The sequence below is a fragment of the Pocillopora damicornis genome, chromosome 14 (assembly GCF_964200805.1).
Source record: "Pocillopora damicornis chromosome 14, jaPocDami1.2, whole genome shotgun sequence".
NCBI classification, from domain to species: domain Eukaryota; kingdom Metazoa; phylum Cnidaria; class Anthozoa; order Scleractinia; family Pocilloporidae; genus Pocillopora; species Pocillopora damicornis.
This window is the reverse complement of record NC_142683.1, coordinates 3,173,776-3,197,570: the sequence shown is the minus strand read 5'-3', so window position 1 is coordinate 3,197,570 and position 23,795 is coordinate 3,173,776. Positions and strand designations below refer to the sequence as shown.

Here is a 23,795-nt window from a genome sequence, read left to right as displayed (position 1 = left end):
CAATCCCATGAATGAGATCTTTTTGATCCAGATAAAGGCTAAAAAACTTTGCCATCTGAAATTTTTTTTTGAAGGAGAAGAATTGATGATGAGAATGAAAGAAGGGCACACAGAAATGGAGACCATTTCTCCTACAGACACAGGTAATGAAGGAATTAAATTTGTTTTTAAACATGGCACCAAGCCCAATTGTTTTCAAACCCGCCATTTGGCGACCTCAAAACATTAAGTGGTGGCCAGGAAAAGAAAAAAAAACTTTGTGGAATATTAAATAACGTACTTAATCTTTGACCACACTGCTGTCTTTGGAGTAGGCAGGAGAGTTGTTTCTTTTTGTTAAAAGTTTATCTCAGTTTGAGTCTAGACCATAAATCTTAGTTTTGACATGTCACAAAGTTACAAATTGCTAAATGACCGGTGAACAGTGGCCTCGAATTTGGTTTTCTATTCTCCATCGTGACCAAAACTTCCGCGGCAGAGACAAATTTCTTGTGTACTAAATGTGTTACACGGCTTATGTCTTTAGATCTCCCACAAAGCGAAAGCCTCGAATGCGGTCTCGATCAAAATCACCACAAGGCAGGAGAGGAGATGGGAGGAGAGATGACAGAAGAGATGACAGAAGGCATAGACGAAGCCCGTCATCTTCGCCATCAAGGAGCAGAAGGAATAGAGTCCCATCACCGGTGGAGAGAAGAAGGCGCTCTCCCTCACCATCTCCTCCTAAGAATTCACGGAGGTCTCCTTCACCGCGCGGAGCAAAACCATGGCAGAAAAGGGGATCAGCAGTGACAAAGTAAGCCGTGGTCAACTCATTAACCTTCATCTATAGATCAATCAGGATTATTCTATACAAAAAAACGCACGTTTTGTTTCTATCCCAACATTCAGCTTCATAGCTCAGTTGGTTCATTTTTAAAGGCTAATCAGCGCGGCCGATTGATGTTTGCCGTTGTTTATCTTCGGCGTCTTCTGCATCAAGCACCAAGGAGTGTGTGTGGCCTATCGCAATTAACTCTTTCCCCCCCCCCCCCTCCCTCCCATTGTTTTTTCCAGTTTCGCTGACATTTGGCTGGTAGTCGGTTATACTCCTAGGTGACTCTATGAAAATAAAATTTCTTGCTCAAGAACACAGCACAATGACCTAGCGAGGGCTATTTCCGTATTCTCTTTTCGTAATGAATGAACAGATCGGAGACATCGAATTTTAATTTCCTATATTTCTTTTTCTCATTCGAACAGACGTATGGACGATGATGAGAAACAGAAGCGGCTTGCCGCCATGATGGATAATGCTAAGTACGTTTTATTTAACCCTTTATTTAACTCCTAGAAGTGACCAAGGCAGAGTTTCTCCTTACAATATCAATACAGTATCAAGCATATCAGTGATGAGAATGAAAAAAAGATATCAATCAAGTGATTATTAGTTGAACCGATACCAAATTCTCCGAACTAAAATCATAAGAATTGTACGGTCGACAGTGAGGAGAATTACTAATGAGATCTTAGGAATGAAAGGGCGAACTTGTTTACTCTAGAAATTTGTCTCCTTTCTCAGCCTTCCTTTCCTTTAGTTACAACTTGTAGAATGCTTTTCTATCGAGTGTTGGAAAACCAAAGCCAGAGTGTCAATGAAAATTCCGAGGAAAAGCGAACGAATGACCTAAAGCGCGTGAAAACGCGAGTTATCAAGTGTTGATTGGTTGTAGTTGTGTATCTGATTGGCAGTTAGGTTGTCGCGAGGTTTCCAAATCAATCACAGAGAGTAGAGCGGTTTTTAATTGACTGTTCTAATACTAAACGAGAGCAATCACACGTACCAATCAGAAAGGTAAACATCGTCGTTAGCCAATAAGGAAATGAAGAATATGCAGGCAAACTGCTTAAAGCGCGGGAAAACGCGGGTGACCTAGTGACGATTTGTTTTAATTTTGCGTCCGAGTGGTTGAGATGATGGCTTCTTGACCAATGTTGAAGCGAGGCAAAGTATCTCGGATTACTTTCGACACCTGATTGAAAATTAATCGAATTAAATGGAACCAACGTCATCCTACGTATGCAAAGTGTAGCAACTGGTTGCTTTAGTTATATAGCAACCAGTTGTCGACAAGCAAAAAAAATCTTAGAGTTAAAGAAGGCTTATCTTAAGGTTAGCCGGAGGTTAATTATGCGATTCCACAAATCGAGACAAAATCCCATTTCCTAGTAAGATTTTGTTGCAACTAGTGTCTTGAACGCTCAACGTATTTTTTGTAAAACCAATTTTCTTTCATTGCACTCACCTAGGTGGCGGGACGAGCAGCGTGGGAAAAATATTAAGCGATACAAAGTAAGTAACGAACGTTTCCAAAAAACTGGCCAAGGTTACCGTGAACCACCGACGTTACAATTGTCCTGTCACAACCATAGTTATTGCAACAGCCAGTTACGGTAAAGGAGAGTTACAGAACGAGCCGATGAGGGTTCGCAGACAGAAATACATGCCACCACGTCCTTGCTTTTCATAAGGATCTCATTTTATCTTGAAATGTATTTCTTTCCAGGAAGAAGACGCGAAATTGGAGGAAAAGGAAGCTTTGGATAAAGATAAAAGTGCCAGCTTTTTACAGTAAGTTAAACTGTTGCTAATGTTTTTCTTTCTTTTAGAGGACTTGTTTTGTCGACGTGAAAGTGATTTTTTAATGGATTGTCGAATATACTGGATTTTACCACTCATGCCGAGTTCAGACATCGAACTTTTCGTGGTTTAAATAGCCTTTTGACTCCAAAGAGTGACAGGCATCTAATTTCTCCTTACAATATCACCCCTGAATGACACACTAAGGTCATGAGAATAAAGGAAATGATCACCAACCAAAGAAGCTCTTGATTTTTAAACAACTTCTCTTTTTCAGCACTTTAAGAAATGTTTAGAGAACAGTTAAATTTTGGTGTCTCCACTCGACCTCATGAAAAACTGCTATCGCTTGAAACTTGATACCACTCTTCCATGCACATCAACTTTGAGTTCTCATTGAAATAGTTGTCGAAACCCACACAAAGATGGCGCTATTGTAGAATGACTTCTTGTTGATAAGGGATACAGCTTATTGTTTGATTTATTTTACCCTCAACAGAGAGATGAAAATTCAGTCGTTCTCTTCTAAGGAAACCTCCAGTGTTAGTGACCGCATTCGTCGAAATATCAATTCTGTTCAGAGGACATCAGCGGCACTGGAGTCTTTCCTTAGCAAATAACTCCGCGAATCTGACTCCGAAACTGAGCCCTACATTTCATGTACATTTACGACAAAGGTACTTTGGCCCTCGAAGATGTCAAGTATTGCCTCGCTGAATGGAATCACCGGAAATGTGGCAAAAAGCGAATTGAATTTTAGGTACGTTCACCGTCGCCGTGAAGACGTGTGCACATCCGCTGGATATACTATGCAGTGAATTAAAGCTCTAAATGTCCGAGCCATTAGAAAAAGAATTGAGGATGAGCACAGGAATTAAAATGTGGAGGTGAATTACCCTCAAATGTTTATCATCAACATGCTGTCAAACTATAAACAGGGAACTCTTGTACTCAAGTTTGGTTTTAAGGAGACCCAAAGAAATCCCAGGGGAGTTAACGGGCATGTTCGTTTATCATCGTCTACTCTCGTCAGCCGTCGTAGACTGTCGTTACCTCTTATGAATTCTTTAAATTATTCCGACTTTTGTCACCTGCCCTTTGCCCTCGGCCTTCGTCAACGTTCGTCAAGTCTCGTTGGGAAAAAGACGAACAAAGCCAAAAAAGGAAACTTGAAGATGCATGCACATAGAGAAGTTAACCATACACTTAAGACTGACAATCTTCATTATTGTAGATGGATCAAAGAGTTTTTAACAGACAGATGTAAACAATGACAAACTTTCATTGTAAATATCTTAAATTTATTTTATAAATGTAAGTAATATAACGTTGTGTCCATTATAATATGATGACCAACTGTCTTAAAATTTGTTCTTTTTAGATGTTGCTTAAAATATAACGCTAACGTTATTTATTCTCGCGATATTATTTTCGTCTGAGTGAGTCTAAAATGAAATTTCACATCTTTTTTATTTCACGAAGTATTCTGACTGAGAAAATTTTGTTCTCTTTGCGACTGTAAGTAAAATGTTGTTTACTGTCCTTAAAATAAAATTTTTGGCGAGTTTTAATTTTTTGTATAACGAGGACATAAATATTTGATACATTTTTAACTGCATTAACTCTTTAACTCCTATGAGTGACCAAGACAGAATTTCTCCTTACAATATCAATACAAAATCAAGGAGGCAAGTGATGAGAACCAAGAAAAGTATCAATTAGGGGATTTATAGTTGATCCAATACCAAATTCTCAGAAAAAAACGTCAGAAGAATTGTATAGCAGATAGTAAGGAGAATTTTTAATGAGATCTTGGGAGTTAAAGGGTGAAATTAAGTGGACTTTTAGCCTAAGGCCAAGGCTAGGTTTTGAGTGTTCTGTGATATACCTTTGAGGCCTTCTGATTGAAATATGTCAAAGTATTAAATATTTCTGTTTGTTGGGGACGATGCCTAGCTATCTACAAATTCATTTCCTAAGTTGACTGTGATTCGTGTCAGTTAAAACCTGGTCGAAGCACCTGCTCGGAAAAAGGGAAATGGGCTGTCTTGGGCGCACGTAACCCTCCACTTCTCTTGTAAGAGTGAAATTCTCTGTCCTATAAGTAAAGAAAGCCGGTATGGCCCTAAATGCCTGCGAGACGTTGGTATTGGAGCTTCCCCCCTGCCACGCCCATACAAAGTAGCCCCCCCCCCCCTATTTTCGACACGTGGTGAGATGCGTTTCACAGATTGCTAAACAAGTACTTGAACAGACTCGTAAATTTTCCCTTTTCCGTCTCCGCTATTTTTCTTGACCATTTTCTTCAGGGTTTTTATTTTGTCGTCTTTCTTTTTCAAGTCGTTCTGCATCTCGCTGACTCTAGTCACAAGATTCTGTATCTGCAGCGTCAAGGCTTTGATATCGTCTTTGTAATCAGTTTTATTGTCTTTTTCCTGCAAGAAATAATGGAGAGGAAAAGAATGGTTCGTTAAAACAGCATCACTAACCCAGGGTGTAACATAGGGTATGCTCATAGATAAATCGTGTTCAACGTGCGAAAACTAATAATTAAAGCGTTTATTGACCATCCGTGTCTTGAATTTTCATGCAAGAGGTACGTCTTACTGTATGTTTCTTGACAAGCAATTTTCAGTGAGTATCAAAAGAAATACGGGATTGCGTTGGCCTCGCATTCTCCGCCCTGTAATTGTTCTAAAACCCTCAAGCCAGCCTATTGACGAATCAGAAACTGGACTTAATTTGGCAGCAAGCTCACTTAGGTTTTCCAGCGCAAAGGTCGTTTACAAGTACTTCTTTGATCTGAGTTGTTGATGGATCGTTTATAAGTTGTGATTTTTTCCTTTGTTCTGACTGGTCGTTGTGACTACATAATGATTGCTTTTATGAAAGTCGATCGAAATGTTCTGTGATTATCAATGGCTGATCAGACTTAGATATAGTGAATACTTACTACCGGTTTTACTTCAGAGAGCTTAGATCTCGCCACAACAAGAGAAACCGAATCAGCTTCTTTCATCGCAGCGATGACAGGTTCTAGTGGAGAGTTGAGCACGAACTGGCCATTTATCTGAGGAGCAATCACGAACCTGAGTTAGTATACAAGTGAAAAGGCATTAGAAATGAAATTCTGGTGTCAGGAAAATCCATTTTTTTCCTTACCTCGACAATCAAGTCATCCACAGCCAGTGCTTTGCTTCTCTCCGCTACCCCTCCCTCCGTCAGTGCCACAATGCGCACACCAGGACGAGGCTGAGGACTGCCCTCCTTTTTCCATTGCGCAAGTGCGGAAGAGGGTCTTGGCGTTAAGGGATTAGAGGGTCGCATTTGAGATGCTGAACAAGGCCTCGATGAAATGGGACTTAAGGCAGGTTTCACTATGGTTCCCATTCTCCTGTGAATGTTCTGTTTGTGTACAATATGGCGCATGTCTTCACTCGACTTCTCTGTCACAGATCTTGATCGTTCCTCTGTTCCTAAAATGGTCGCTATTTCCTGCTCGCTGGAACCTGATGAGCTCTCGGAGAGGGGTGAGGTCGGCTCAGACAACTGATTACCAACATTGCCTGCGCAAGACGTGTTTATAATCGAGTTCTGTCCGGGTCCATTATGTTGAACATAAACTACTTTCTCATCGTCACAGTCTTTCTCGCTATTATCATTCGGGCTCACCGAAGACCCTGTTTTAGTGACGTGAACTAGCTCTATGCCCCAAGACTCCTCTGCTTCTCTGTTGAGAATCACAGTCATAAGTTTACAGCGTTGAAGAACACTTGCTAAACTAAGACGTGGTAGATGTGATATCTCGGGAGCAGGATCCTTCCTGTTGTTCTTAATTTTCAAGTCTTTAAGTGAAGCGTCGTTGATTTTACTGCTGTTGCTTTTGTTTCTATCACTATTATTGTTGTTGTTGTTGTTGTTGTTGTTGTTGTTGTTATCCCTGAGGTATGGAGGAGGTGAAGATGAGAAACGTGGTAGTTCTTCACCATCAGAATGTTCACTCGAAGGGGATCGCGATGGAGACGATTTCTTTTTTAGTCCATTTTTGCCAGCAGTTTCGCTGGCCTTCACAATCTCACTCAACGGATCCAAATCGCCAGGTCCTTCCATTTTACCACCATAGTACGCTAGAAATTTGCTCCTGAAGAGATCAATCTGCGAAACTTTGCGTTTCTTAGGCTCTTGAACTAATGCTTCATTTGAACTCGATTGAGTGGTCTTCTTGTGGTTCCCATGGAATTCCTGGTATTCCTGGAATTTGTGTCTCAAATTGTCTATCTGCGAAACTTTACGCTTGACTTGATTGACAGTCTGTAAGTCTAACGCGTCGATTGAAGTTTGGCCCTTGCGCGCTTCTTCCATATTTTCCTTGTCTTCTGTTTCTGAAGCGGACGAGGTAGTTTTTTGGTCGCCAACACTTGTGGTGTTCATTTCGCTGTCACTAGAAGATCCTTGTTGATTTGGTGGATTCTTTTCGTCACTAAGGAGGACACCCTGGACAAAAGAAAGAGCTTATTAATTTCACTACCATATAAGACTATGACGACGACCACTACATCGAAGGTCTGAGGTTCGAGTCCTCAGATTTTAGATGGTGCAAAGTACACCATCCATCAATGGTAAGATTATTTTCGTTGTCCCACACTTACAACAAAACATTTCTCTTTGACAAATTGAAAGTTTTGAAGAACTTTTATAACTGTTAACAATGATTACCTCAAACTCGGCTTGAGTTAAAGTGAACGTTCCCTGATCACCAGTCTCCCACTGAGACTGTACTTCTAATGGACACTCGTCTGCCTCTAAGATACGACCAGCTGAAAGAAAAAATTAAGTAAAAAAACTTGTTTAAAGCATGCAAGACCACCATTAAAAGAAAGATAGTTTTTTAGAAATATCTAGTTATTTGAGCGCAGATTTTGCACGCATTTTCATGATCCTCTACGGCAATGTTTACCTTCTGAATCTGACAATCTTTCCACTAGGACAAACTTCTCAGGCGGCGCATCGCTGCCATAGCTAGACAAAATCATCTTTACGACCTCGTCAGCTCTGGTTTTCCGAGATATCTGCACGCATTTGTAGGTTGCCTAGAAGAAGAAATGAAGAAAAAAAACAATAAATACGTTGGGACTGAGAGGCACGATAAAGCTCATTAAAAAAACCTTCCTTCGCTTTTGCTGTGGACAGAATTGTGCGATTTCAAAGGTCGCATCGCCATATCTGTCTTAGGCACAGTTTTATCCACACTGCAATGATGTCAACCGGAGAATTTTTATTCTCATGAAGATGAAAAAGAGAAATCTATCCCTTGCATGTTCTGTGTTTGAATTGTAATAAAATCATAATCCTTTATGTAATAAGAATGGTTTTTTTTAAATCTCGTCCAAAATAGATCGAAAATATAATGATAACAGTCGACTCAATTGATTTTAATTCATTCTGTTGATCTAAGAGATGGTTGACATAGTAAATTAAAACAGGTAATGAACGATCGCTTGTGGTTAACCCAAACCCTAATAAGTACTTCAAGCCCAGTAGTATAATTCAGCATAATTATGTTATTTACTGTTTTCGAATGAACGTGAGAAACTTAAAGAGAGGCCGGCTAACTTCCTTTACGTAATGACTGTTTCAGTTTAAAAAAAACTTACCCCAGGGCTCAAAATTCCAGCTTGAACTCTTAGCAGTCCGCCGCTTCTCATCTTCAGATGAAATCTTTTAACAAAAAACGATAAAAAATCAAGTAATGATTTCCGATGGTCCCTTCACTTAAATGAAGAGGGTGTGAAGTGTATGAATTACGCTTTTCCCCTGCATACGATGACTTGTGCTTAGGTATCAATATTAACAATCTTCAACAGAAATCATGATACTTATGATATTTGTCATGGCATATGGTAAATGCAACTCACGTAAGTACAATCTCCCGTGGCGTGCACATGATTTTAAACAACGCCCTTTGTAATAAAGCTTTTATCTTTCCCTGTGGTTTTGTAAATTAGTCATATCACTGAACCATATCTTAACCACGTTTTACTGAAAATGAAAGTACGTCTAAAAGTCGCAATAGATATGATATTCAGCAGAATAAAATACGGTGTTAGACTTCACTTTAAGCTACTTAAATCGAGCCAAGAGTGAGGCTTTCCTAAGACAAACTCTAACTATAGATATTTTATAAAAATCATTCAAGCGAGTGTGTTGCGTGACTGCCTCCTATGATGGTCACAGATGACCAGTCTTGCGTGACTCTATCGTGTAGATCTGCACGGCAAATCGCGATTGTTTTGGTTACACATATCTTGTTGTGGATACGATTAAGTGACGTCATAACATATGACTCATAACTCTTGGCTTTTCGTAATATCCCTCAATAGTTTCGGTTTTGTTGGGAAATTTTCATTACTATGCGTCTCTTGTGTCTTTTTGACATTTAAAAATAGTTGTATGCTATGCAGCAGTTTGACTGTAGAGTAACCTTTCCTTGGAGAATGGCTTCGATGTGGTTGACTTACTTGGCCTCCCCTGTTGGTTGACGGGATTGAATTTGCAAAGGACGGGCATCGTCAGCCAGTACCATCATCTGTGACATCGGGAGACTAGAATCTAATCAAAAGAAAGAGAAACTATTGTACGAGAAAGTCTGCTACCTGTCCGTCAGTCAGTCTGTGAAGCAGTAAGTCAGTCAGAAAAGCGGTAAGGCAATCAATCTATCGGTCGCTCGGCTAGTCTATCAATTAATCAATCAATCAATTAGTAGGAAGGCACGAGCTCCTAAAGTAGCTAAGTTAGTCGATCAGTTAGAAGGTTAGAGGTCAGTCAGACAGTCATACAGCTTAACAGTTAGACGACAAGTCAAATCAGTCGATTGGCCTCCCAGTATGTCAGTCAGTTTGTTAGTAGGTTAGCTAGACAGTAAGCTAGGCATTTAGTAAGTCAGCCGGTCTGACAGTCAGTGGGACTGTCATCCAAACGGTCAGTCATCAGCCATGCAATCGAGCGGGCGGACAGTCAGGGCTTCAAACGATCAGTCAATTAGGCAGTCGGTTCGTCCGTCAGTGTGTCTGTTAATCAGTCAGTCAGTCAGGTAGTCGGTCAGTCGGTCACTCAATCAGTCAGTCAGTAGGTCAGTCAGTCTTTCAGTCTATCAGTCAGCCAATCGAGCAGTGAGACATCCAGGGAGGGCTCCAAACCGTCAGTCAGGAAGGTAGGCAGAGAATCAGTAGGTCGTCGATCAGTCAGTCAGTCAGTCAGTCAGTCAGGCAAACAGTCAGTCATTCAGAAGTTAGTCAGTCAATCAATCTAACCAGTCAATAAAAATACCTTTCTTCTGAATTTCAATCTCCACTGCAATATAAAACAGATTATGATCCTTTGAAAGCTCGTGATACTTCTCTAGCAGCATATGGACTAGCTCCTTACTGGAACAAAGGTAAAATTGCACAGAATGAGCAAAAACTCAGCGTAACATTTTGCAGACAAAGCAGAGTTTGTTATGTGGCTTATTTTAAGGTGGCTCGAAACAATTTACAATACTTGAGCTACAATGGGGTAGGTGCCACTACCCTCTGCCAGTGGATGTCCAATTTTGAGATGGTATGTATTAAACGTTAACCATAGCAACGACACAACCTGTCTGAAAAGTCCTTAAATTTTGCATTAAATCTTAATAACAATATTTATTCACTGAAGTAAAAATTGTGAGAGCCACCTTAAAATGCGTCGGTTTGTAAAGATATCGTACCTTGTTGTCCGATTGGTGATTTCGATGTTTGTAATTTCGGTGTCAGGGGTTAGTCCAGGTGTGCGCACTTGCACTGTTCCCTAAAAATCAATTTAGAGTTTAATTTTATTATCAGAGAGTCTGCTTCCACAAAATAGGTCAATCAGTATTATGGTCTATTTCCGTTTGAAGCAGGAAGGGAATAGAAATTCTGCTTCTCCCCCTAAACAGTAAAATATCCATTGTAAGTGAGCTCTCGGGATTTTAATAGGTTTCACTAACAGTTAACGGATAATCATTTATGCTCATGGGTGGCCATAAAAAGGGGTACTGTAAAGCAAAGCGTATTATTCAGCACCACAACACAGCAACATGGCTAACACTCGAACCCGGGCCCCTCGAGCTGGAGTCCAGTACATTAGCCTCCAGGCCTAAGCCTCTCCCACCTTTCTTAAAAACCCAGTGCTATTTCGTTCTCAATGACGTAGTAAATCACCTTCTCTGGCTCAGATAACATCTCCTCAGTCTGTTCTTGAAGAACCCTCTGCGGTGTTTTCCTCTCCACGAATTCTCTCTCAGAAACCCCTGGAAGCAAATGCCAGAAAAAGGAATTAAATCAATCAGACTTTTTCTACAGAAGTGATATCTTTATAGAAACTAGATGACCCACACCGCCAGATCATATTTCGGCTACAGTAACTTTAATTTTGTTTGGGTGACATGACGCAAGTTCGTTGCCGTCATATCTCTAGCATTTCGCCAGGTCTCCTCAACATTTTCCGGTACTCGTTTCTTGTCAGTCCCAGGAGAAATTCAGAATAAAAACAAACTGCCTCGCCCATGAACATAGCAGAAAGACCCGTCACCTCATTGCTCAGTGCTTGAGCCCGGCTCTCCCGAGTCCAGTGCACAAACTCCTAAACCAGGCTCGCTTTCCAGACATCAATCAACTATACTAACTACTGAGTTACCTTTCTCTGTCGAATCGGACAACGCTCCCTTTAGTAAAATTTCTTGCATGCCGACAGGCAGGGCTGGAAGGGACCTCCTTTTGGGCCGTGGACTGCGAAACATTCTCTCATCTGGAATAGAGCCCCCAAACAACTTGAGTTCGTGAACAGCTGTTAAAAGCTTATCACGTGATGTTGGGTTTGATACTCCGAGGCGATCTGGAAATGCAATAAGATATTTAAGAAATGAAAATCAAAACTTTTCTCTTTCTTTAATGAGGAAGGCTGTTTCCTCGACAAGCTTGTTTGTTCCACGCGCGCCATAACCTTACCCGTGTTTCAAAAGATCAGTTAGAAAATGTCTTTAATTAAACGACACATAACGAATACCGTTTTTTTTTTTTCACAAATGTTCTGCGTATTGAATGAAGTACTGAACGCTGGCTTCATCTCCAGCATTACACGTATTAGAAATGTGCGCGCGTGCAAGGGAGTCACGCACGCATGGATGAAAGGGACTCCGCGTGTGTTCGCTTTGTCTCTTCGCCCAACTTTCTGATCACTACGCAGGCAAATATCTTAATCCTTCGACCAAAAAGTATGATAATGTGTAAATAAGGATCCTTAAAAGATGGACGGAAGCTGTTGACACATTACTTTTTGTGGTCGGCATCTCAAGGATCTGTCTAATCAGGTTAAACTCACGCAGCTCTATTTCGCTATTAATTTATTCTGAGAACCTGGCACCTTCATAAAAATGTTATTTATTTTGGCAGAGTTTTAGCAGACACTGCAATGATTCTCAACTATCGCCCGAAGGAGGTTACCAAGCGAATCAAGCTCATGTCTAAGGCAGCCTAAGTATTATTTCTTCGGCATTTTACTTTAATCTTTAAAATTAGAAAATCCCTCAACGAGAACGTAGTTCATTAATTTGATTTGACGTATCGAATGCCTATGAAAAACTACGGAGACAAGGCAAAAGAAATTAACTCAGCTGGGTGTTTACTGTCGGGGAAGACTGAAGACATAATAAATTAACTCAGCCGTGTATTTACTGTCGGAGAAGACTGAAGGCATTTTGAAATTATTTGATCCGAGGAATGATATCAAGGCCTTGTTGTGAGATGAGGATAAATATGCTAATTTTTCGACAGTAACCTAGTAAGGCGAAGCGTGTGTGTGATAGCCATTCCTTATAACCCTTTATTTTCGATGTATAAGTCATCTTCACAAGCAGTCTAAAATGTAGCACTGAAATTGAAATACATTGGAACACCAAGCTAGGATCACACACACGTTTAAAGTACTCCTGATCGTCGTAACGATGTGCCTTTCCTCCGACCAGAAATCAACAATTGTTTACTCTTAACTATATAGTCTGAAAAACCCACGGCAAGTCAAAGCAAGAAAATTCGTGTGAATGGTTTTACAACGCGAAAAAACTCCCACAATGAGATCGTTTTAAACAATAGTGTATGGGCCGGAAAATACCTCAGTACATTTCGATGTGTTAAGTAGCATTCGGAAATGAAAACTTTTAGTCGGTACAGGGCAAGATTATGGACCCAAGATTTCTTACCTTTCGTAACTCCATAGTCAGAGAAGAAAACACTCATGTTTTATCCGGGAGAAGATGATCATACACAAGCAACTTGGTCGCAGATCTTTTTGCTGCTAAGATACTAGAAATATTTGTAATAGAACCCGGTCGGTAATCTGTCTCGAGAGAGAACACTAATCATCGAGATAATTGATGGCAAAGGAATTTATGCAGACATGTGGTGTGGGCAACGCCATAACCAGATTTAAAACGATAATATTTGATCTGTATTCGGTGACTTGAGTTTTAACAGAGCAGGTACGCGACTTTTGCACTCAAATGGCTTCCGTCCAAGGTGTAAAGTATTTGACAATTTTGCCAGGCTCAACAGTGCGTTTAAAAACATTTAGCGGTTTGTTTGGGGATTAGCACGCTAATCCGAACGCCCAACAAACGATGGAAGATTCTGTCGCGATTTTGTACGGGGAATCATACGAAGATTTTTAAAAACTCGCTTATTTTCTTGAGGTAAATTCCGTGTGATTTTAATGTTTCAAACATTTTGTTTGTTTCAGACATTCGAGCGTCAAATAAGTCACGGAATCTAGTGAACCTGTCAGTCAATAAGTAGGATTAGTGGTGTTCAGTTTCAAATATCGATCACCTAATAAAACACGACATGAAAAAGAAGGCTTAAACTTCAGGAAAACATAATGTGATCTGAGCAAAAAAAAAATTTTTAAACCATTTTGTCCCTTTTTTCGCAATCAAGTATAACCGACCTATGATAATCTAATTTTTGAGAGAGGACTCAGCCAATTGTCATATGACTCCGATTATCCTATTTGCCCCTTTGACAAGGAGACACAGTTCAACGCTACATTGTTACAGTTTCTAAATACATAAAGAATGTAAATCTTTTTTCGTTCAGTGCTTTTCTTGTTGAAATATAACAGAGGAAAAGGAAAAATAGATAACTGAACATTGTTTATTCGAAAAAATGTCCCATTTAACATTAAAACCAAAATTGTTCAAAAAAAAAAAAAAGAAAAGAAAAGAAAAGAAAAAAAGAAAGGAGAAAAAAACATATTCGTTTAACTGAAGATAAGTGAATAAAAGTCATTTTGAGAGGACGGTGGTGCGCTATTGCGTCGTAGAAACAAATTTTAAAAAGAGCGAAACAAATAAAAGGTTATAGAGGGAGATTAAAACCCCACGGGTTGTTTTTACGCAGCCTTCCCCTACCCGGGTCTCTACGGGGTTTACCCCTCGTTAAACGAATTGGCCTGTCTTTTGTTATAAGCAAAAGTTCACAAACACTCGCCTTTGCTTTTCATTGGTAGTCAAACGTATCAGAATGGTAATATGCATTGTTCTTTTTACAGGTAGAGTTACACGCAACTCTAACTGTAAGCACAATTGAAGATTATTTCATCTTTTTAATCAAGACTGGGCTAGAGAACGAAAGTCCTGGAGCAAAATGCGCTGAAAAACGTCCAACAAGTGCTAATCGGCCATGCAACGGAGAGCAGTTAAATTTGAAAAACCCCGATGGTGAAAATAACGAATGTCGGTCGATTTTGATTAACTGTTCTCTGCAAGCTTTCACAAGTGTAGTTCTATGGTTTACCACATTTAAAAAGTTGATTTTCATGAGAGAGTTCAGTATTTCAAATGTGAATTTACCGTACTTGCCGTTTAGCAAGTAAGACCTTTTTAGGCTGGCTCCACAAGCAAGATTACACGAAGAAGTGTGTTATTGGTTAACTGATCAAGTGCAAGCAAGATCGACCTATACTGTCCGCTTTGAAATCATGAAAAAAAGAATGGTGGTCTTTCATCGTGTTGAATTTACTTTCACTAAGGTACTTACAAATTGACTAGTTTGTCTCGCGATGCACTGGTGAGTTCGTGTGGATCGTGTCGTTTAATTGAATGAGTCACGTTATGGGGTAGTATCTTTCATTTCGAATTAAATGCTCGCTTCGAATCCTTCATTATCCAAGCTTAAGTTCGACCTTTTTTTGTCATAGTCATTACCGTTTCTAAGGACCTCAGTTTCATTGCGGTCCACAATTTAGCCAAAAGGATGGTTCCAAAAATAAGCTCAGCCAATATCTTATTGCTTAATATACACTTTCGAACACTCGATCAATAACGCATATGAGTTTGATGAAGATCGCTAATTCAACACGTGACTCTGTTGCGTAACCGGGAAGGGTTGTTTGCCGTACGCGTTACGTCAGCCTTAATTTCCTGAGTTAAGTTTGCTGACAAAATATTTTGAAATTATATCCTGTACGTGACTTAGTGTCTAACAATACCAGGAATCTTAATATGTCAATCTGCTTGTACACATATGAAGGGTTTTGGTAAAACAGTCGGACAATGATCGAACGATCGGTTACATGGAAAAATATTGCACGTAGTGAGACTTGTTCTTTAGTTGTAGCGTGAAATAATATGAAACTTTGCCAAACATGCGATTATATGCCTATGCGCGTCATCTGATCACGTCTTAAAGAAAAACAAAACATATTCCACCAAAATACATGAAAGTGATAGCTGCTGAGTTTATTTATAGAAAGTTTTAGCGTGCTAGGATTAACTAGATATTCTGCGACACGAATCGCGTGTGTTTAAATGGATTCAGATGAATGGTTTTCTGTGTGTTGGTAGTATTCAGAGACGCACGTTTTTAGATTACATAAATAATTATGAATTTTACAAGCTGTGACGGCTTCCTAGCGATTTGTTGATGACCGGGTTTAAGGTCTTTGACCGGCCGATTGGGCTTGAAAAAAAAATTGGCCGAATATATCGTTGTTCAAACTATTTAATGTAGGAAAGTTCTGTTACAGAAAAAAGCCGCCCTGTTTTGCGCGAGTGATATGTGACTACTAAGATCATTTTAAAATGAATGGTCCAACCTATAATGTATATTGTAATGTATACTTACCAAGATATTGACTGGTGATTTGTAGTAAAACTTTGCCATCAATCTTTTTATCTTTAATAAGAAAAACAAAATTAAAAAGTCAATCCTTTAGAGTACAGTGGTTTACCTGCAAAAGTTAATTTCCTCGTGAACTTATTTGTCTTAAGTTAAGTGAGGCGAAGAAGTCGCGCAGCTCATACAAACATCTATATGCCTACCATGGAAATTTCTCCAAAGTTTTCCCAACCCTCTTTTCTTCAGCCATCTGCAGACATCTCGCTCATTCCACTTATTTACTGGATGTCTCTGAAGTCCTTTTTGCGAGAACATCGTTACGAGAGCTCGCTTCAAGTCTTAATATCGCAAATTACAATCCTGAAAACTTGAACTTTTCACTTGCAGCGCCAGGCGTTTCTTAACAAACTGAGAGTCACGCGTTCTTTTATATACAGATATTCTTAGCCTTTGTCAAAACAAAAGATCTCTTGCAGCTCACGAGATCAAGAAAGTTTGTTCCGTGTTCTAGCCCTACGCGTAATCTTCACTGATCCCTTGAATGGTTCTGTCGGGTACAATTAAGAATTCAAAATCTGCACCTTTTGAAAGGAACTTTGAATGATTTCTTAATCGGCTTGACAGCTTCGAACAAAAGAACAAAGCCTTTTGTTTAATTGGCCGAAAAAAGACGTCCGTATATTTGTTGATCTGCCGTATTTTTGATTGTTTGATTTGCCTCGGGTAGGCTTGGAATTGGCATGATACAGCATGTTTCATGCATGCTTCAATAATATGTTTATTATTAATACACATTGTTAAATCACGTTTAAAATCACAGCTGTTCCAAATCCTATCAAATAAAGAGCACCCTACTCATATATTCTTTCGTAACTTTAAGCAAACAAGCGATCGCCGTGTTTGTGTACCATTCGCTAACGTAACCTATGGCCTCGAACTGCCACCACACGCACCAGATGACGTCATTCTAGTCACCCGTATCGAGGTGATCAGTTCCGTCTGTATTTATTCTTATAAAGTTTGAACGAGATAAAACTCAAGAGTTTGAAGAGCAACCTCAAATGCCTGGGTGGTTTAAGTTGGTTGTTTGATGGGCTGAACGATGGAAAGGATTTCATTTGAATTAAAATTCTTCGCATTGCGCGCATTTTATTACGTAATTACAAGAAGGTTGCAACGGAACGTGATTTGCGGTTATCACGACTTTTTTTTATAAGAGTAAAAATATCCCGTTAAATACTGCATAAAATCAAATGAAATTGAGACAAACAAAATCGCTAAGTGTCATGCTATAGACTCTCTTGCTCTTAAGAAATTGCACTACGCATACATAGTTACTCATGCTGAAAGTTACAAAATTATAGAGTAAATATATATTTATAGTTATAGCTTGGGATAAACAAATCGATGAGAATAAGCTAGTAGGAATGGGCGATCTAATTATTTGCTAAAAGATTTCACGCCTAATTGAGATCCACTCTGAACAAATAAACTGAACTTCAAGTACATTACTACATGAAAGATCTGCTCGATGGCATTTTTCAAATGGTCAAACAACACCATAGGTTTTCCATCCACAGACTTAAAAGAAAGAAGGACTTGTGCAACTAATTATGAAATTTCTTAGATACTACGACCAGCCCGATTGGTCAAAAACATATCGTTTATTGAACTAATAACCTTGAAGTCATTTCACAAAAGCAAGAAACCGCACCCTCTAACGGTTTCCGGCGTAATAACCCATTTAGGATTTTGGGAAAACACTCGAAAAGTTTGCAAATCACTCGCCCTCCGGTTCGTGAATTACAAAATTTTCTCGACTAAGAGGCTTATTACGCCGGTAAACCGATAGAAAGTGCGATTTGAATGGTTAAACATTTACGGTTAATCCACTGACTTAAAAATTAGAAAAAATTGTACAGTGCAATGAAAATACAGCTCGCCCTAAACTCCCGGACATAATTAGTTGAGACATTTCTCTAGAGCAACGTCTATGGTATTCTTTCACCTCTTTCATTTTAATCCTCGCCAAACGGCTCGGGCTAAAATGACTCTGTGTCAAGTCCAAGACATATTTATGCCCGCGAACATAAACTCTACTGTTTATTGATAACTGCTACCGACAGCTGTCATTTTCAAGGGTATGATTTAACCACACGGTATGACCTTTTGGTTATTATAAATCACAAACGAATTATTTACCAAACGTGTTGACGATCATAACGCGAGTGGCTTACTCTCTTTTCATTCTTCAAACTTGAGATCGAATAGATAACAAATTCTGGCCTTGCAATTCTATTTTTGCATCATGGAAAACAGGTGAAGTTGTTGTCAAATTGAAATCAAATCTGCTTTGGTCTGCTAAACCTTTTTAAATGCTGTCTATCGTTTTTTTTGAAGCACATAAATGTGATTCACGGCAAAAATCTGGAGTAGAATTTGATGAACATGGAAAACTACTTTATGGATGAAAGTTACAGCGCTATCTTTTGATCTTTATTTCATGAAGACTGTTTCGTAAAACCGTTGTCTCTCAAGGTTGATAAAAATAGGAAGCTAGTTTACTCTAAATTGATTCATTATCAGCATAATTAAGCTTACTAAACGAGCAAACAAATTGCTGGGAACGCAATAGATGGTTTACTCAAATTTCTCTGTGTTTAGGCTCTTGTTTGTGTCCGGTGAAACTGTATTTTTCAATTAAAGTAGGATCAGAAAGGAGAAATTTGAGGCTTCCTTTCTCACTGATATTTTGTCTAGATCAACAACTCTGAACTAGTTTGCTTTGCGGAAAGATCAGAGAGATTGTAAACGCACACTTTTATCTAAAGTGCGATATAAATGGAGGTAACTAAACCATAGTAGAATCTATTTAAAATGTCCTGACTTGATCAAGGGAATTCTGTTCCCATGGGTCCCTCTCAACTCTTCTGTTCTTTTTGTAGATGTGATGCTTACCTCATCGTAAGCGGGACTTAACTATAGATTCATTTGAATAACGCGATTTTTGTAATGCCTTCAAGAAAGTGATTGACTCTGGCCTACAAACTGTAGCTTGGGCTTAAGCTGAAAGGCGACCTTACGAGACACTTCAAGACTTAAATAACATAGCTACCACATTTAGTTGGTAGAGCATTTCACCGCAAAATCCGAGGGTCTGACCTCGAACTAGACTTCAAAATTTTCCTTGTCAAACGCTCTCGAGAAATAATAACCACCCTTATAAAGCCCTCTAAACTGTTTAAAGGTTTGAAAACTTCACTCTGCTTCTTCTGTGAGCTTAGGATTGTACGGTTAAATTATATCCTTACTCGTGAAAATACCTTGTTTTTTTCGATCATCGTCTTTTCCGCAATCCATCCTGATCGGTTGGAGCTGATTGCATCTACAGCCCTGTAAACGCAACAATTTGATGCTAAAACCCTTGTAATTCTTGTAAAAGTAAACACTAATTAAAAGTCACAGAGGAGCACGCTATGGTGCACAGTCGGCAAAGCAAAAGTGTGCTTTAGTATTTTGTTTGTCGACAGTGATATACGCACGGCTAGCCATGCAATAAATTTTATCATCAGTTTGAGTCAACAGGCGTTTGTGCAGCATCACAACCCATACTGATACTTCTTGTGTAGTTGCTGTATAAAAGCACATTTATACGATGTTAATACTTTATACAGTAACTGGTGAAGAGAAAAAAAAACCGAGCTTTTTAATTCAGTTACATCTTATCTTGATGAAGAACTAGTTTCTCCTCAGTAGTTTACAAGGAAATACTTAGTAGCTAGAGGGAGAATCTAGTTAGATCTTGAAAGCGTGAAGTTCGATAAACCAAAATCTTCAGATGGTATGAATCCCAAGTTCCTTTTCCATTGAAGTGTTATAACCTAAGGGCCATCTTTAGTCAACAGTCGATAAATTGCAACCCAACCCCGCCCTTCGCATGTCCTTGATGCAGCCGCTTGAGATAAACCGATTGCTAAGGGCGTCGATATTATCTTATTGGTTGCAACATTTTATAAATTCTCGATCAACTTCACCGGAAACCTACTATAAAATGTACCATTCAAACGCATTTCAAAAAATGAAAAGATTATTCAAGAGTCAACTTCTATGTTAATAGCCCACGTAATTAGTTTAATAGATCTTCCCTTAACGAATCAAACATGACTGCGTATAAATGGACAGAAAAAATGGTAACATTAAGATTTTATCGATATTTTAATTGGTTTACAGTTCAACCCTGACAACCGCAACATGACTATTTATACTGATAAGTGAAAAAATAAGAGGTAACATCGAATAATAACAATATTTTATATAAGTAGGTTTTGTCAATAGAATTACATCTTTGAAAGTTTGTTTCCAGATTTTAGTTTTAGCAGTTTGTCTGAACCAACTTGCTTAACTCTATTTTAACCTAAAAGAGCCAGAACGTACCGTGTTTTTTTTTTTATGATAAATCGTGTACCAAGCAATTTGATTCTATCAAACTGGTGGTATCATTTCAAAAACTCTCGATCAACTTTCCCGGAAACCAGCCAAAGAACTTGCAATTCAAACGCTCTTCAGTTGAATTAAGAGGTTCTTAGCATTATGGCTTAGAGATCGGTGTTTATCAAATAGTGCACATAATGAATATTCATTTATAGAGAATTAAATTTGTTTCATAACTCGACCCTTGAGGACCTTTACACAAATGAAAAATGGTAAATGGTGAAGTGAAAAAAACAAAGATAACAAAACAGTACTTATTACGAAAATTTATCAAGAGTTTCATTCGTTTTATTCATCGACCCTTGACGACTTGAGCATAACTATGCAATAGAGGATAGAAAAAATGCTTAACGTGAAATTAGACCGCATGTTTATCAAGTTAGCTTTTATCAAGGGAAATCCACATTATCTTGATTTTGTACATGTTTTTGAAGGATTAATGATTTTTAGAGGAAACAAGTGTTTGTTAATTTGCCGCGAGCAATTCCTTAACTCGCTTTTAATTGCAATGAGCCAAATATATTCTTTTGTAGTTTGACCTTAAGATCCCACAATTTCTTGCGCATTCAAAGGAGTAAGACACTAAAATTGCCTCTTTGTCGTTTTATGGCGAAATTTTGTTTCCCAAAGGTTTTATTGTGGATCAAGTTAAGGGCCTCCTTCCAATGATTATATCGAGTATGGATTCTTCACCTAAATAATTCGTTGGTATGTAACCACAGAAAAGAATTCAACCAGTCAAAAGTTTTGTATTTCAATAAGAAACTTACTGAAATATTCATTAGTATAAACTGTGTATAGACAAAATCAATCTTTCCAGAAGACAAAGCATTTATCTGACGCAAAAATTTCGCCGATGAATTAGGGAATATAAAGACCCATTCGAGGTACGGCTTTACTTTTCTCGGTTTGACGTAAATGACAGACAATACCTAATGATATTAGTAAGGTCGTCAAATCTTGGAGGGGTATTTTCAATATAAGAGCGTATCTAAACATATTATAATATATACATATTATCACATGTGGAGTCGTTTTTTTTTTTCCAAAGAATAAATCATTGGCTCGACTCAGGTGCTAACGGCGAACGAATTGGTTAGATAAAGGATAATTGATGGTTTGCAAAACAACAAAAATTTCACACAAAGAACATCCATGCTGACTCATTCCGTCAATTAGCTGAGTCATCTACTTTATAAATAGATATTCAGTTATTAAAATCGAGGGTGTTGATTGATAAGCATAGCAATGGTTATTAATCTTAAATAATGCTTTTGTACTCTTGTTAAGTTGGCTGCAGCAACCGTGAACAAAATGTGGTCAAGGAATTCGCTGATGTATCTTCTATTTCTCATAAATTGAACAGCCGCTCCTGTTTTGGACTACGTGTCCATCTGTAATGCCGTATTTTGAGAACCACTCTCAGGTTCCAAGTCAGAAGTTTTTGCATTTACAAGTATAACCAACATAGATATAATGGACAATGCTTAGAATTACGTTTAAATCATCTAAAGCCAGGAGAAGCTTAGCATTAGTAATCGAAAGATTACACAACCTTTGTTGTAGCTTGTGTAACTAGCGGTTTTGCGCACGTTAAATTGATGAGCGGCGAGACCGTAAGGAGCTTAGGACAGAGGAAAGCTATCACCTGGCGCACAAAAAACTGTATAAAGAACGCAAAACCACCTAATACGCTGGTAACGTTTACTGATATTCGGCTTTTTGCAAGGTTTCCGTTGCTATCTTCAAGGCGTTTAGGTTTACTAAGTAACGATGTGCGATAGAAGGGCAGAGCGGAAAAAAGAGGGTCAGTGCTTTGTAACCTGTTAATCGCAGTTTGCTCTCCAATTGATGGGTAAATTCATTACTCTGTGTCGGAAATTAAGTTCTGATTGTATCAAACTTTAATCCAGGGGTAGTTTATATTTATTCTCTACCGTCTCGTTAGACTGGTCTTCAGATCCCAAAACCCGCAAGAATCCAACGAGTTCTACCGCGCGCAGCAAGTGTAATTTTTCCAGTTTATATATACCGAGTAATTTGACGAGTCAGAACAGTTACCAAGGTCAAGAACTTGATTATCAAGAATCTAACAAGCTCCACTGCAGCAAGCGCAGTTTTCCAGTTTAGTAATAACAAGACAAAGGAGTTATTGTCGTCATAACTTAATAACTATCATCCCAACTACATTTTGTTTTGTTTTTGATTCATAATTTACACATAGATAACCCTAAATTTACTTAAAAGGTTATGTCAAGGATTTCTACATCATGTGCTCTCTTGGAGAGGAAGGGTAGATTCGCATAAATATTGTTCATTTAGCCACATTTTTTAAGGACAATATTTAACGTCACCAAGGTTCATTCTCATATCACAAATATTTGACTCGCTTAATAAACCGTACTACTAAACCGCAAAAGCCAACTGACACTTACTGACCGACTGCAAGGGCTGATCGAATGATAGCCCTGTCAATAGATTTAGTACTTTTAAAATGCAAACACTTCTATACCCCGATGCTATACCCTTAACTATTCGTGGTGAAACTTGAAATAATGGTTGACACAAACTGTTGCCAACAGTTACAAAGATTACCTCGATTGTTCAGCAAGCATTTAGTCATTCTTGAAAGTTTTTTGCGCTGCCTGTTCGTTGCTGAGTGTACTACAAAATCGAAAGGCTTTGTCACCATCATTTAGCCATGCAGCGATCCCTACATAAATATAACGTCTTTTTCGATAACCATCCTTGCAGCCTCTCTTGCGCAGTTAAGAATACAATTGACAACTTTTCAAAACCATGGCCATCTGCACTTAGCTCTAAGCGATTCAGTAATCGCCAAACAATCAGCTCTTTGTGATCATCAAACTAATTTTGTCTTTATACTGACCCCGCGAAGATTGACATAGAAACTTGATATTTCGTATTGGACACTTAACTTTTTATCTACACAGAATATGACCTTTAAAGTAGCAAACCTCTATGTGTTAGCAGTGGTCGCGTTTGAAAACAAATTAAGCATTTTTACTTAGACTACTTAGAGCATTGAGTTCGATTACCTTGGCAATTATTGTTGTTTTGGGCAAATTGTGAACATCATTTGTTATTCATGAGTGCTGGGCCAAGCTTTTTTAACTGCCAATTTTGCAAATATACGTGTTTGGTAATTTCCAAGTCGTTATCTAAAAGTGAGGGTGAATCAGTTTGATACGATGAAGTGACTCTTGAATATCACAAATTGATTCTTTGCTACCTTGTTTGCATGACGGGAGTTATATAATCATTCTAGGTTCCTTAAAACATGCCGCAGAACATGCACGCCATTCAAAGTCACGGGATCCATTAGTACCTCATAACACTAATTACAGATTAATCGATAAGAATCGATATCTTGTAACATACAACCTGGCCGTTTGTAACAAGTGTCTTTTCCAGTAGCCAAGGATTCGATCTTCAACCTGATGACTCTTCCGGCTGTGAGGCGCACAACTCCTTTTGAAAAATTTCATTAA

The 23,795-nt window shown here is 38.7% G+C and overlaps 2 protein-coding genes and 1 long non-coding RNA gene across 6 annotated transcripts in view; 2 read left to right on the top strand and 1 right to left on the bottom strand.

Annotated features, from left to right (window-relative positions):
- LOC113664818 (pre-mRNA-splicing factor CWC25 homolog) overlaps positions 1-4,566 on the top strand; it is an 8,518-nt gene extending 3,952 nt beyond the window's left edge. The window contains exons 5-10 of the mRNA XM_089193311.1: positions 75-143; positions 527-796; positions 1,243-1,299; positions 2,290-2,332; positions 2,547-2,611; positions 3,120-4,566. Coding sequence (XP_089049437.1) covers positions 75-143; positions 527-796; positions 1,243-1,299; positions 2,290-2,332; positions 2,547-2,611; positions 3,120-3,240 — 625 coding nt within the window. The 3' untranslated portion in view covers positions 3,241-4,566. The remainder of the gene's footprint in view (positions 1-74; positions 144-526; positions 797-1,242; positions 1,300-2,289; positions 2,333-2,546; positions 2,612-3,119) is intronic.
- Positions 3,900-23,795, bottom strand: LOC113664831 (uncharacterized). 4 transcript variants are annotated; one of them, XM_089193308.1, is made up of 14 exons: positions 23,689-23,795; positions 19,116-19,185; positions 15,799-15,849; positions 11,318-11,515; positions 10,843-10,931; positions 10,368-10,447; positions 9,947-10,044; positions 9,139-9,229; positions 8,275-8,338; positions 7,578-7,710; positions 7,337-7,437; positions 5,783-7,114; positions 5,574-5,690; positions 3,900-5,055 (listed from the first exon to the last, which is right to left on the bottom strand). In XM_089193308.1, the coding sequence occupies exons 2-14, from the start codon at positions 19,150-19,152 to the stop codon at positions 4,855-4,857; spliced, it is 2,592 nt and encodes an 863-aa protein (XP_089049434.1). In that variant the 5' UTR covers positions 19,153-19,185; positions 23,689-23,795; the 3' UTR covers positions 3,900-4,854. The 4 variants fall into 4 exon arrangements, with proteins under 4 accessions (XP_089049434.1, XP_089049435.1, XP_089049433.1 ...); XM_089193309.1 differs by lacking the exon at positions 23,689-23,795 and adding an exon at positions 22,879-23,113; XM_089193307.1 differs by lacking the exons at positions 19,116-19,185; positions 23,689-23,795 and adding an exon at positions 15,996-16,566.
- LOC149034013 (uncharacterized) lies at positions 21,932-22,465 on the top strand. The gene is made up of 2 exons (XR_016182800.1): positions 21,932-22,138; positions 22,232-22,465. It is a non-coding gene; the product is annotated as an uncharacterized LOC149034013 (long non-coding RNA).

What these genes read in the sequence shown, in the direction of transcription:
- LOC113664831 (XM_089193307.1), bottom strand. Translation starts at nt 16,107, where the DNA reads ATGTTCTCGCAAAAAGGACTTCAGAGACATCCAGTAAATAAGTGGAAT. An exon ending in AATCACCAGTCAATATCTTG is followed by an intron (nt 11,516 to 15,798) that starts GTAAGTATACAT and finishes TTGCATTTCCAG; the next exon opens with ATCGCCTCGGAGTATCAAAC. An exon ending in TGGATGACTTGATTGTCGAG is followed by an intron (nt 5,691 to 5,782) that starts GTAAGGAAAAAA and finishes ATTGCTCCTCAG; the next exon opens with ATAAATGGCCAGTTCGTGCT.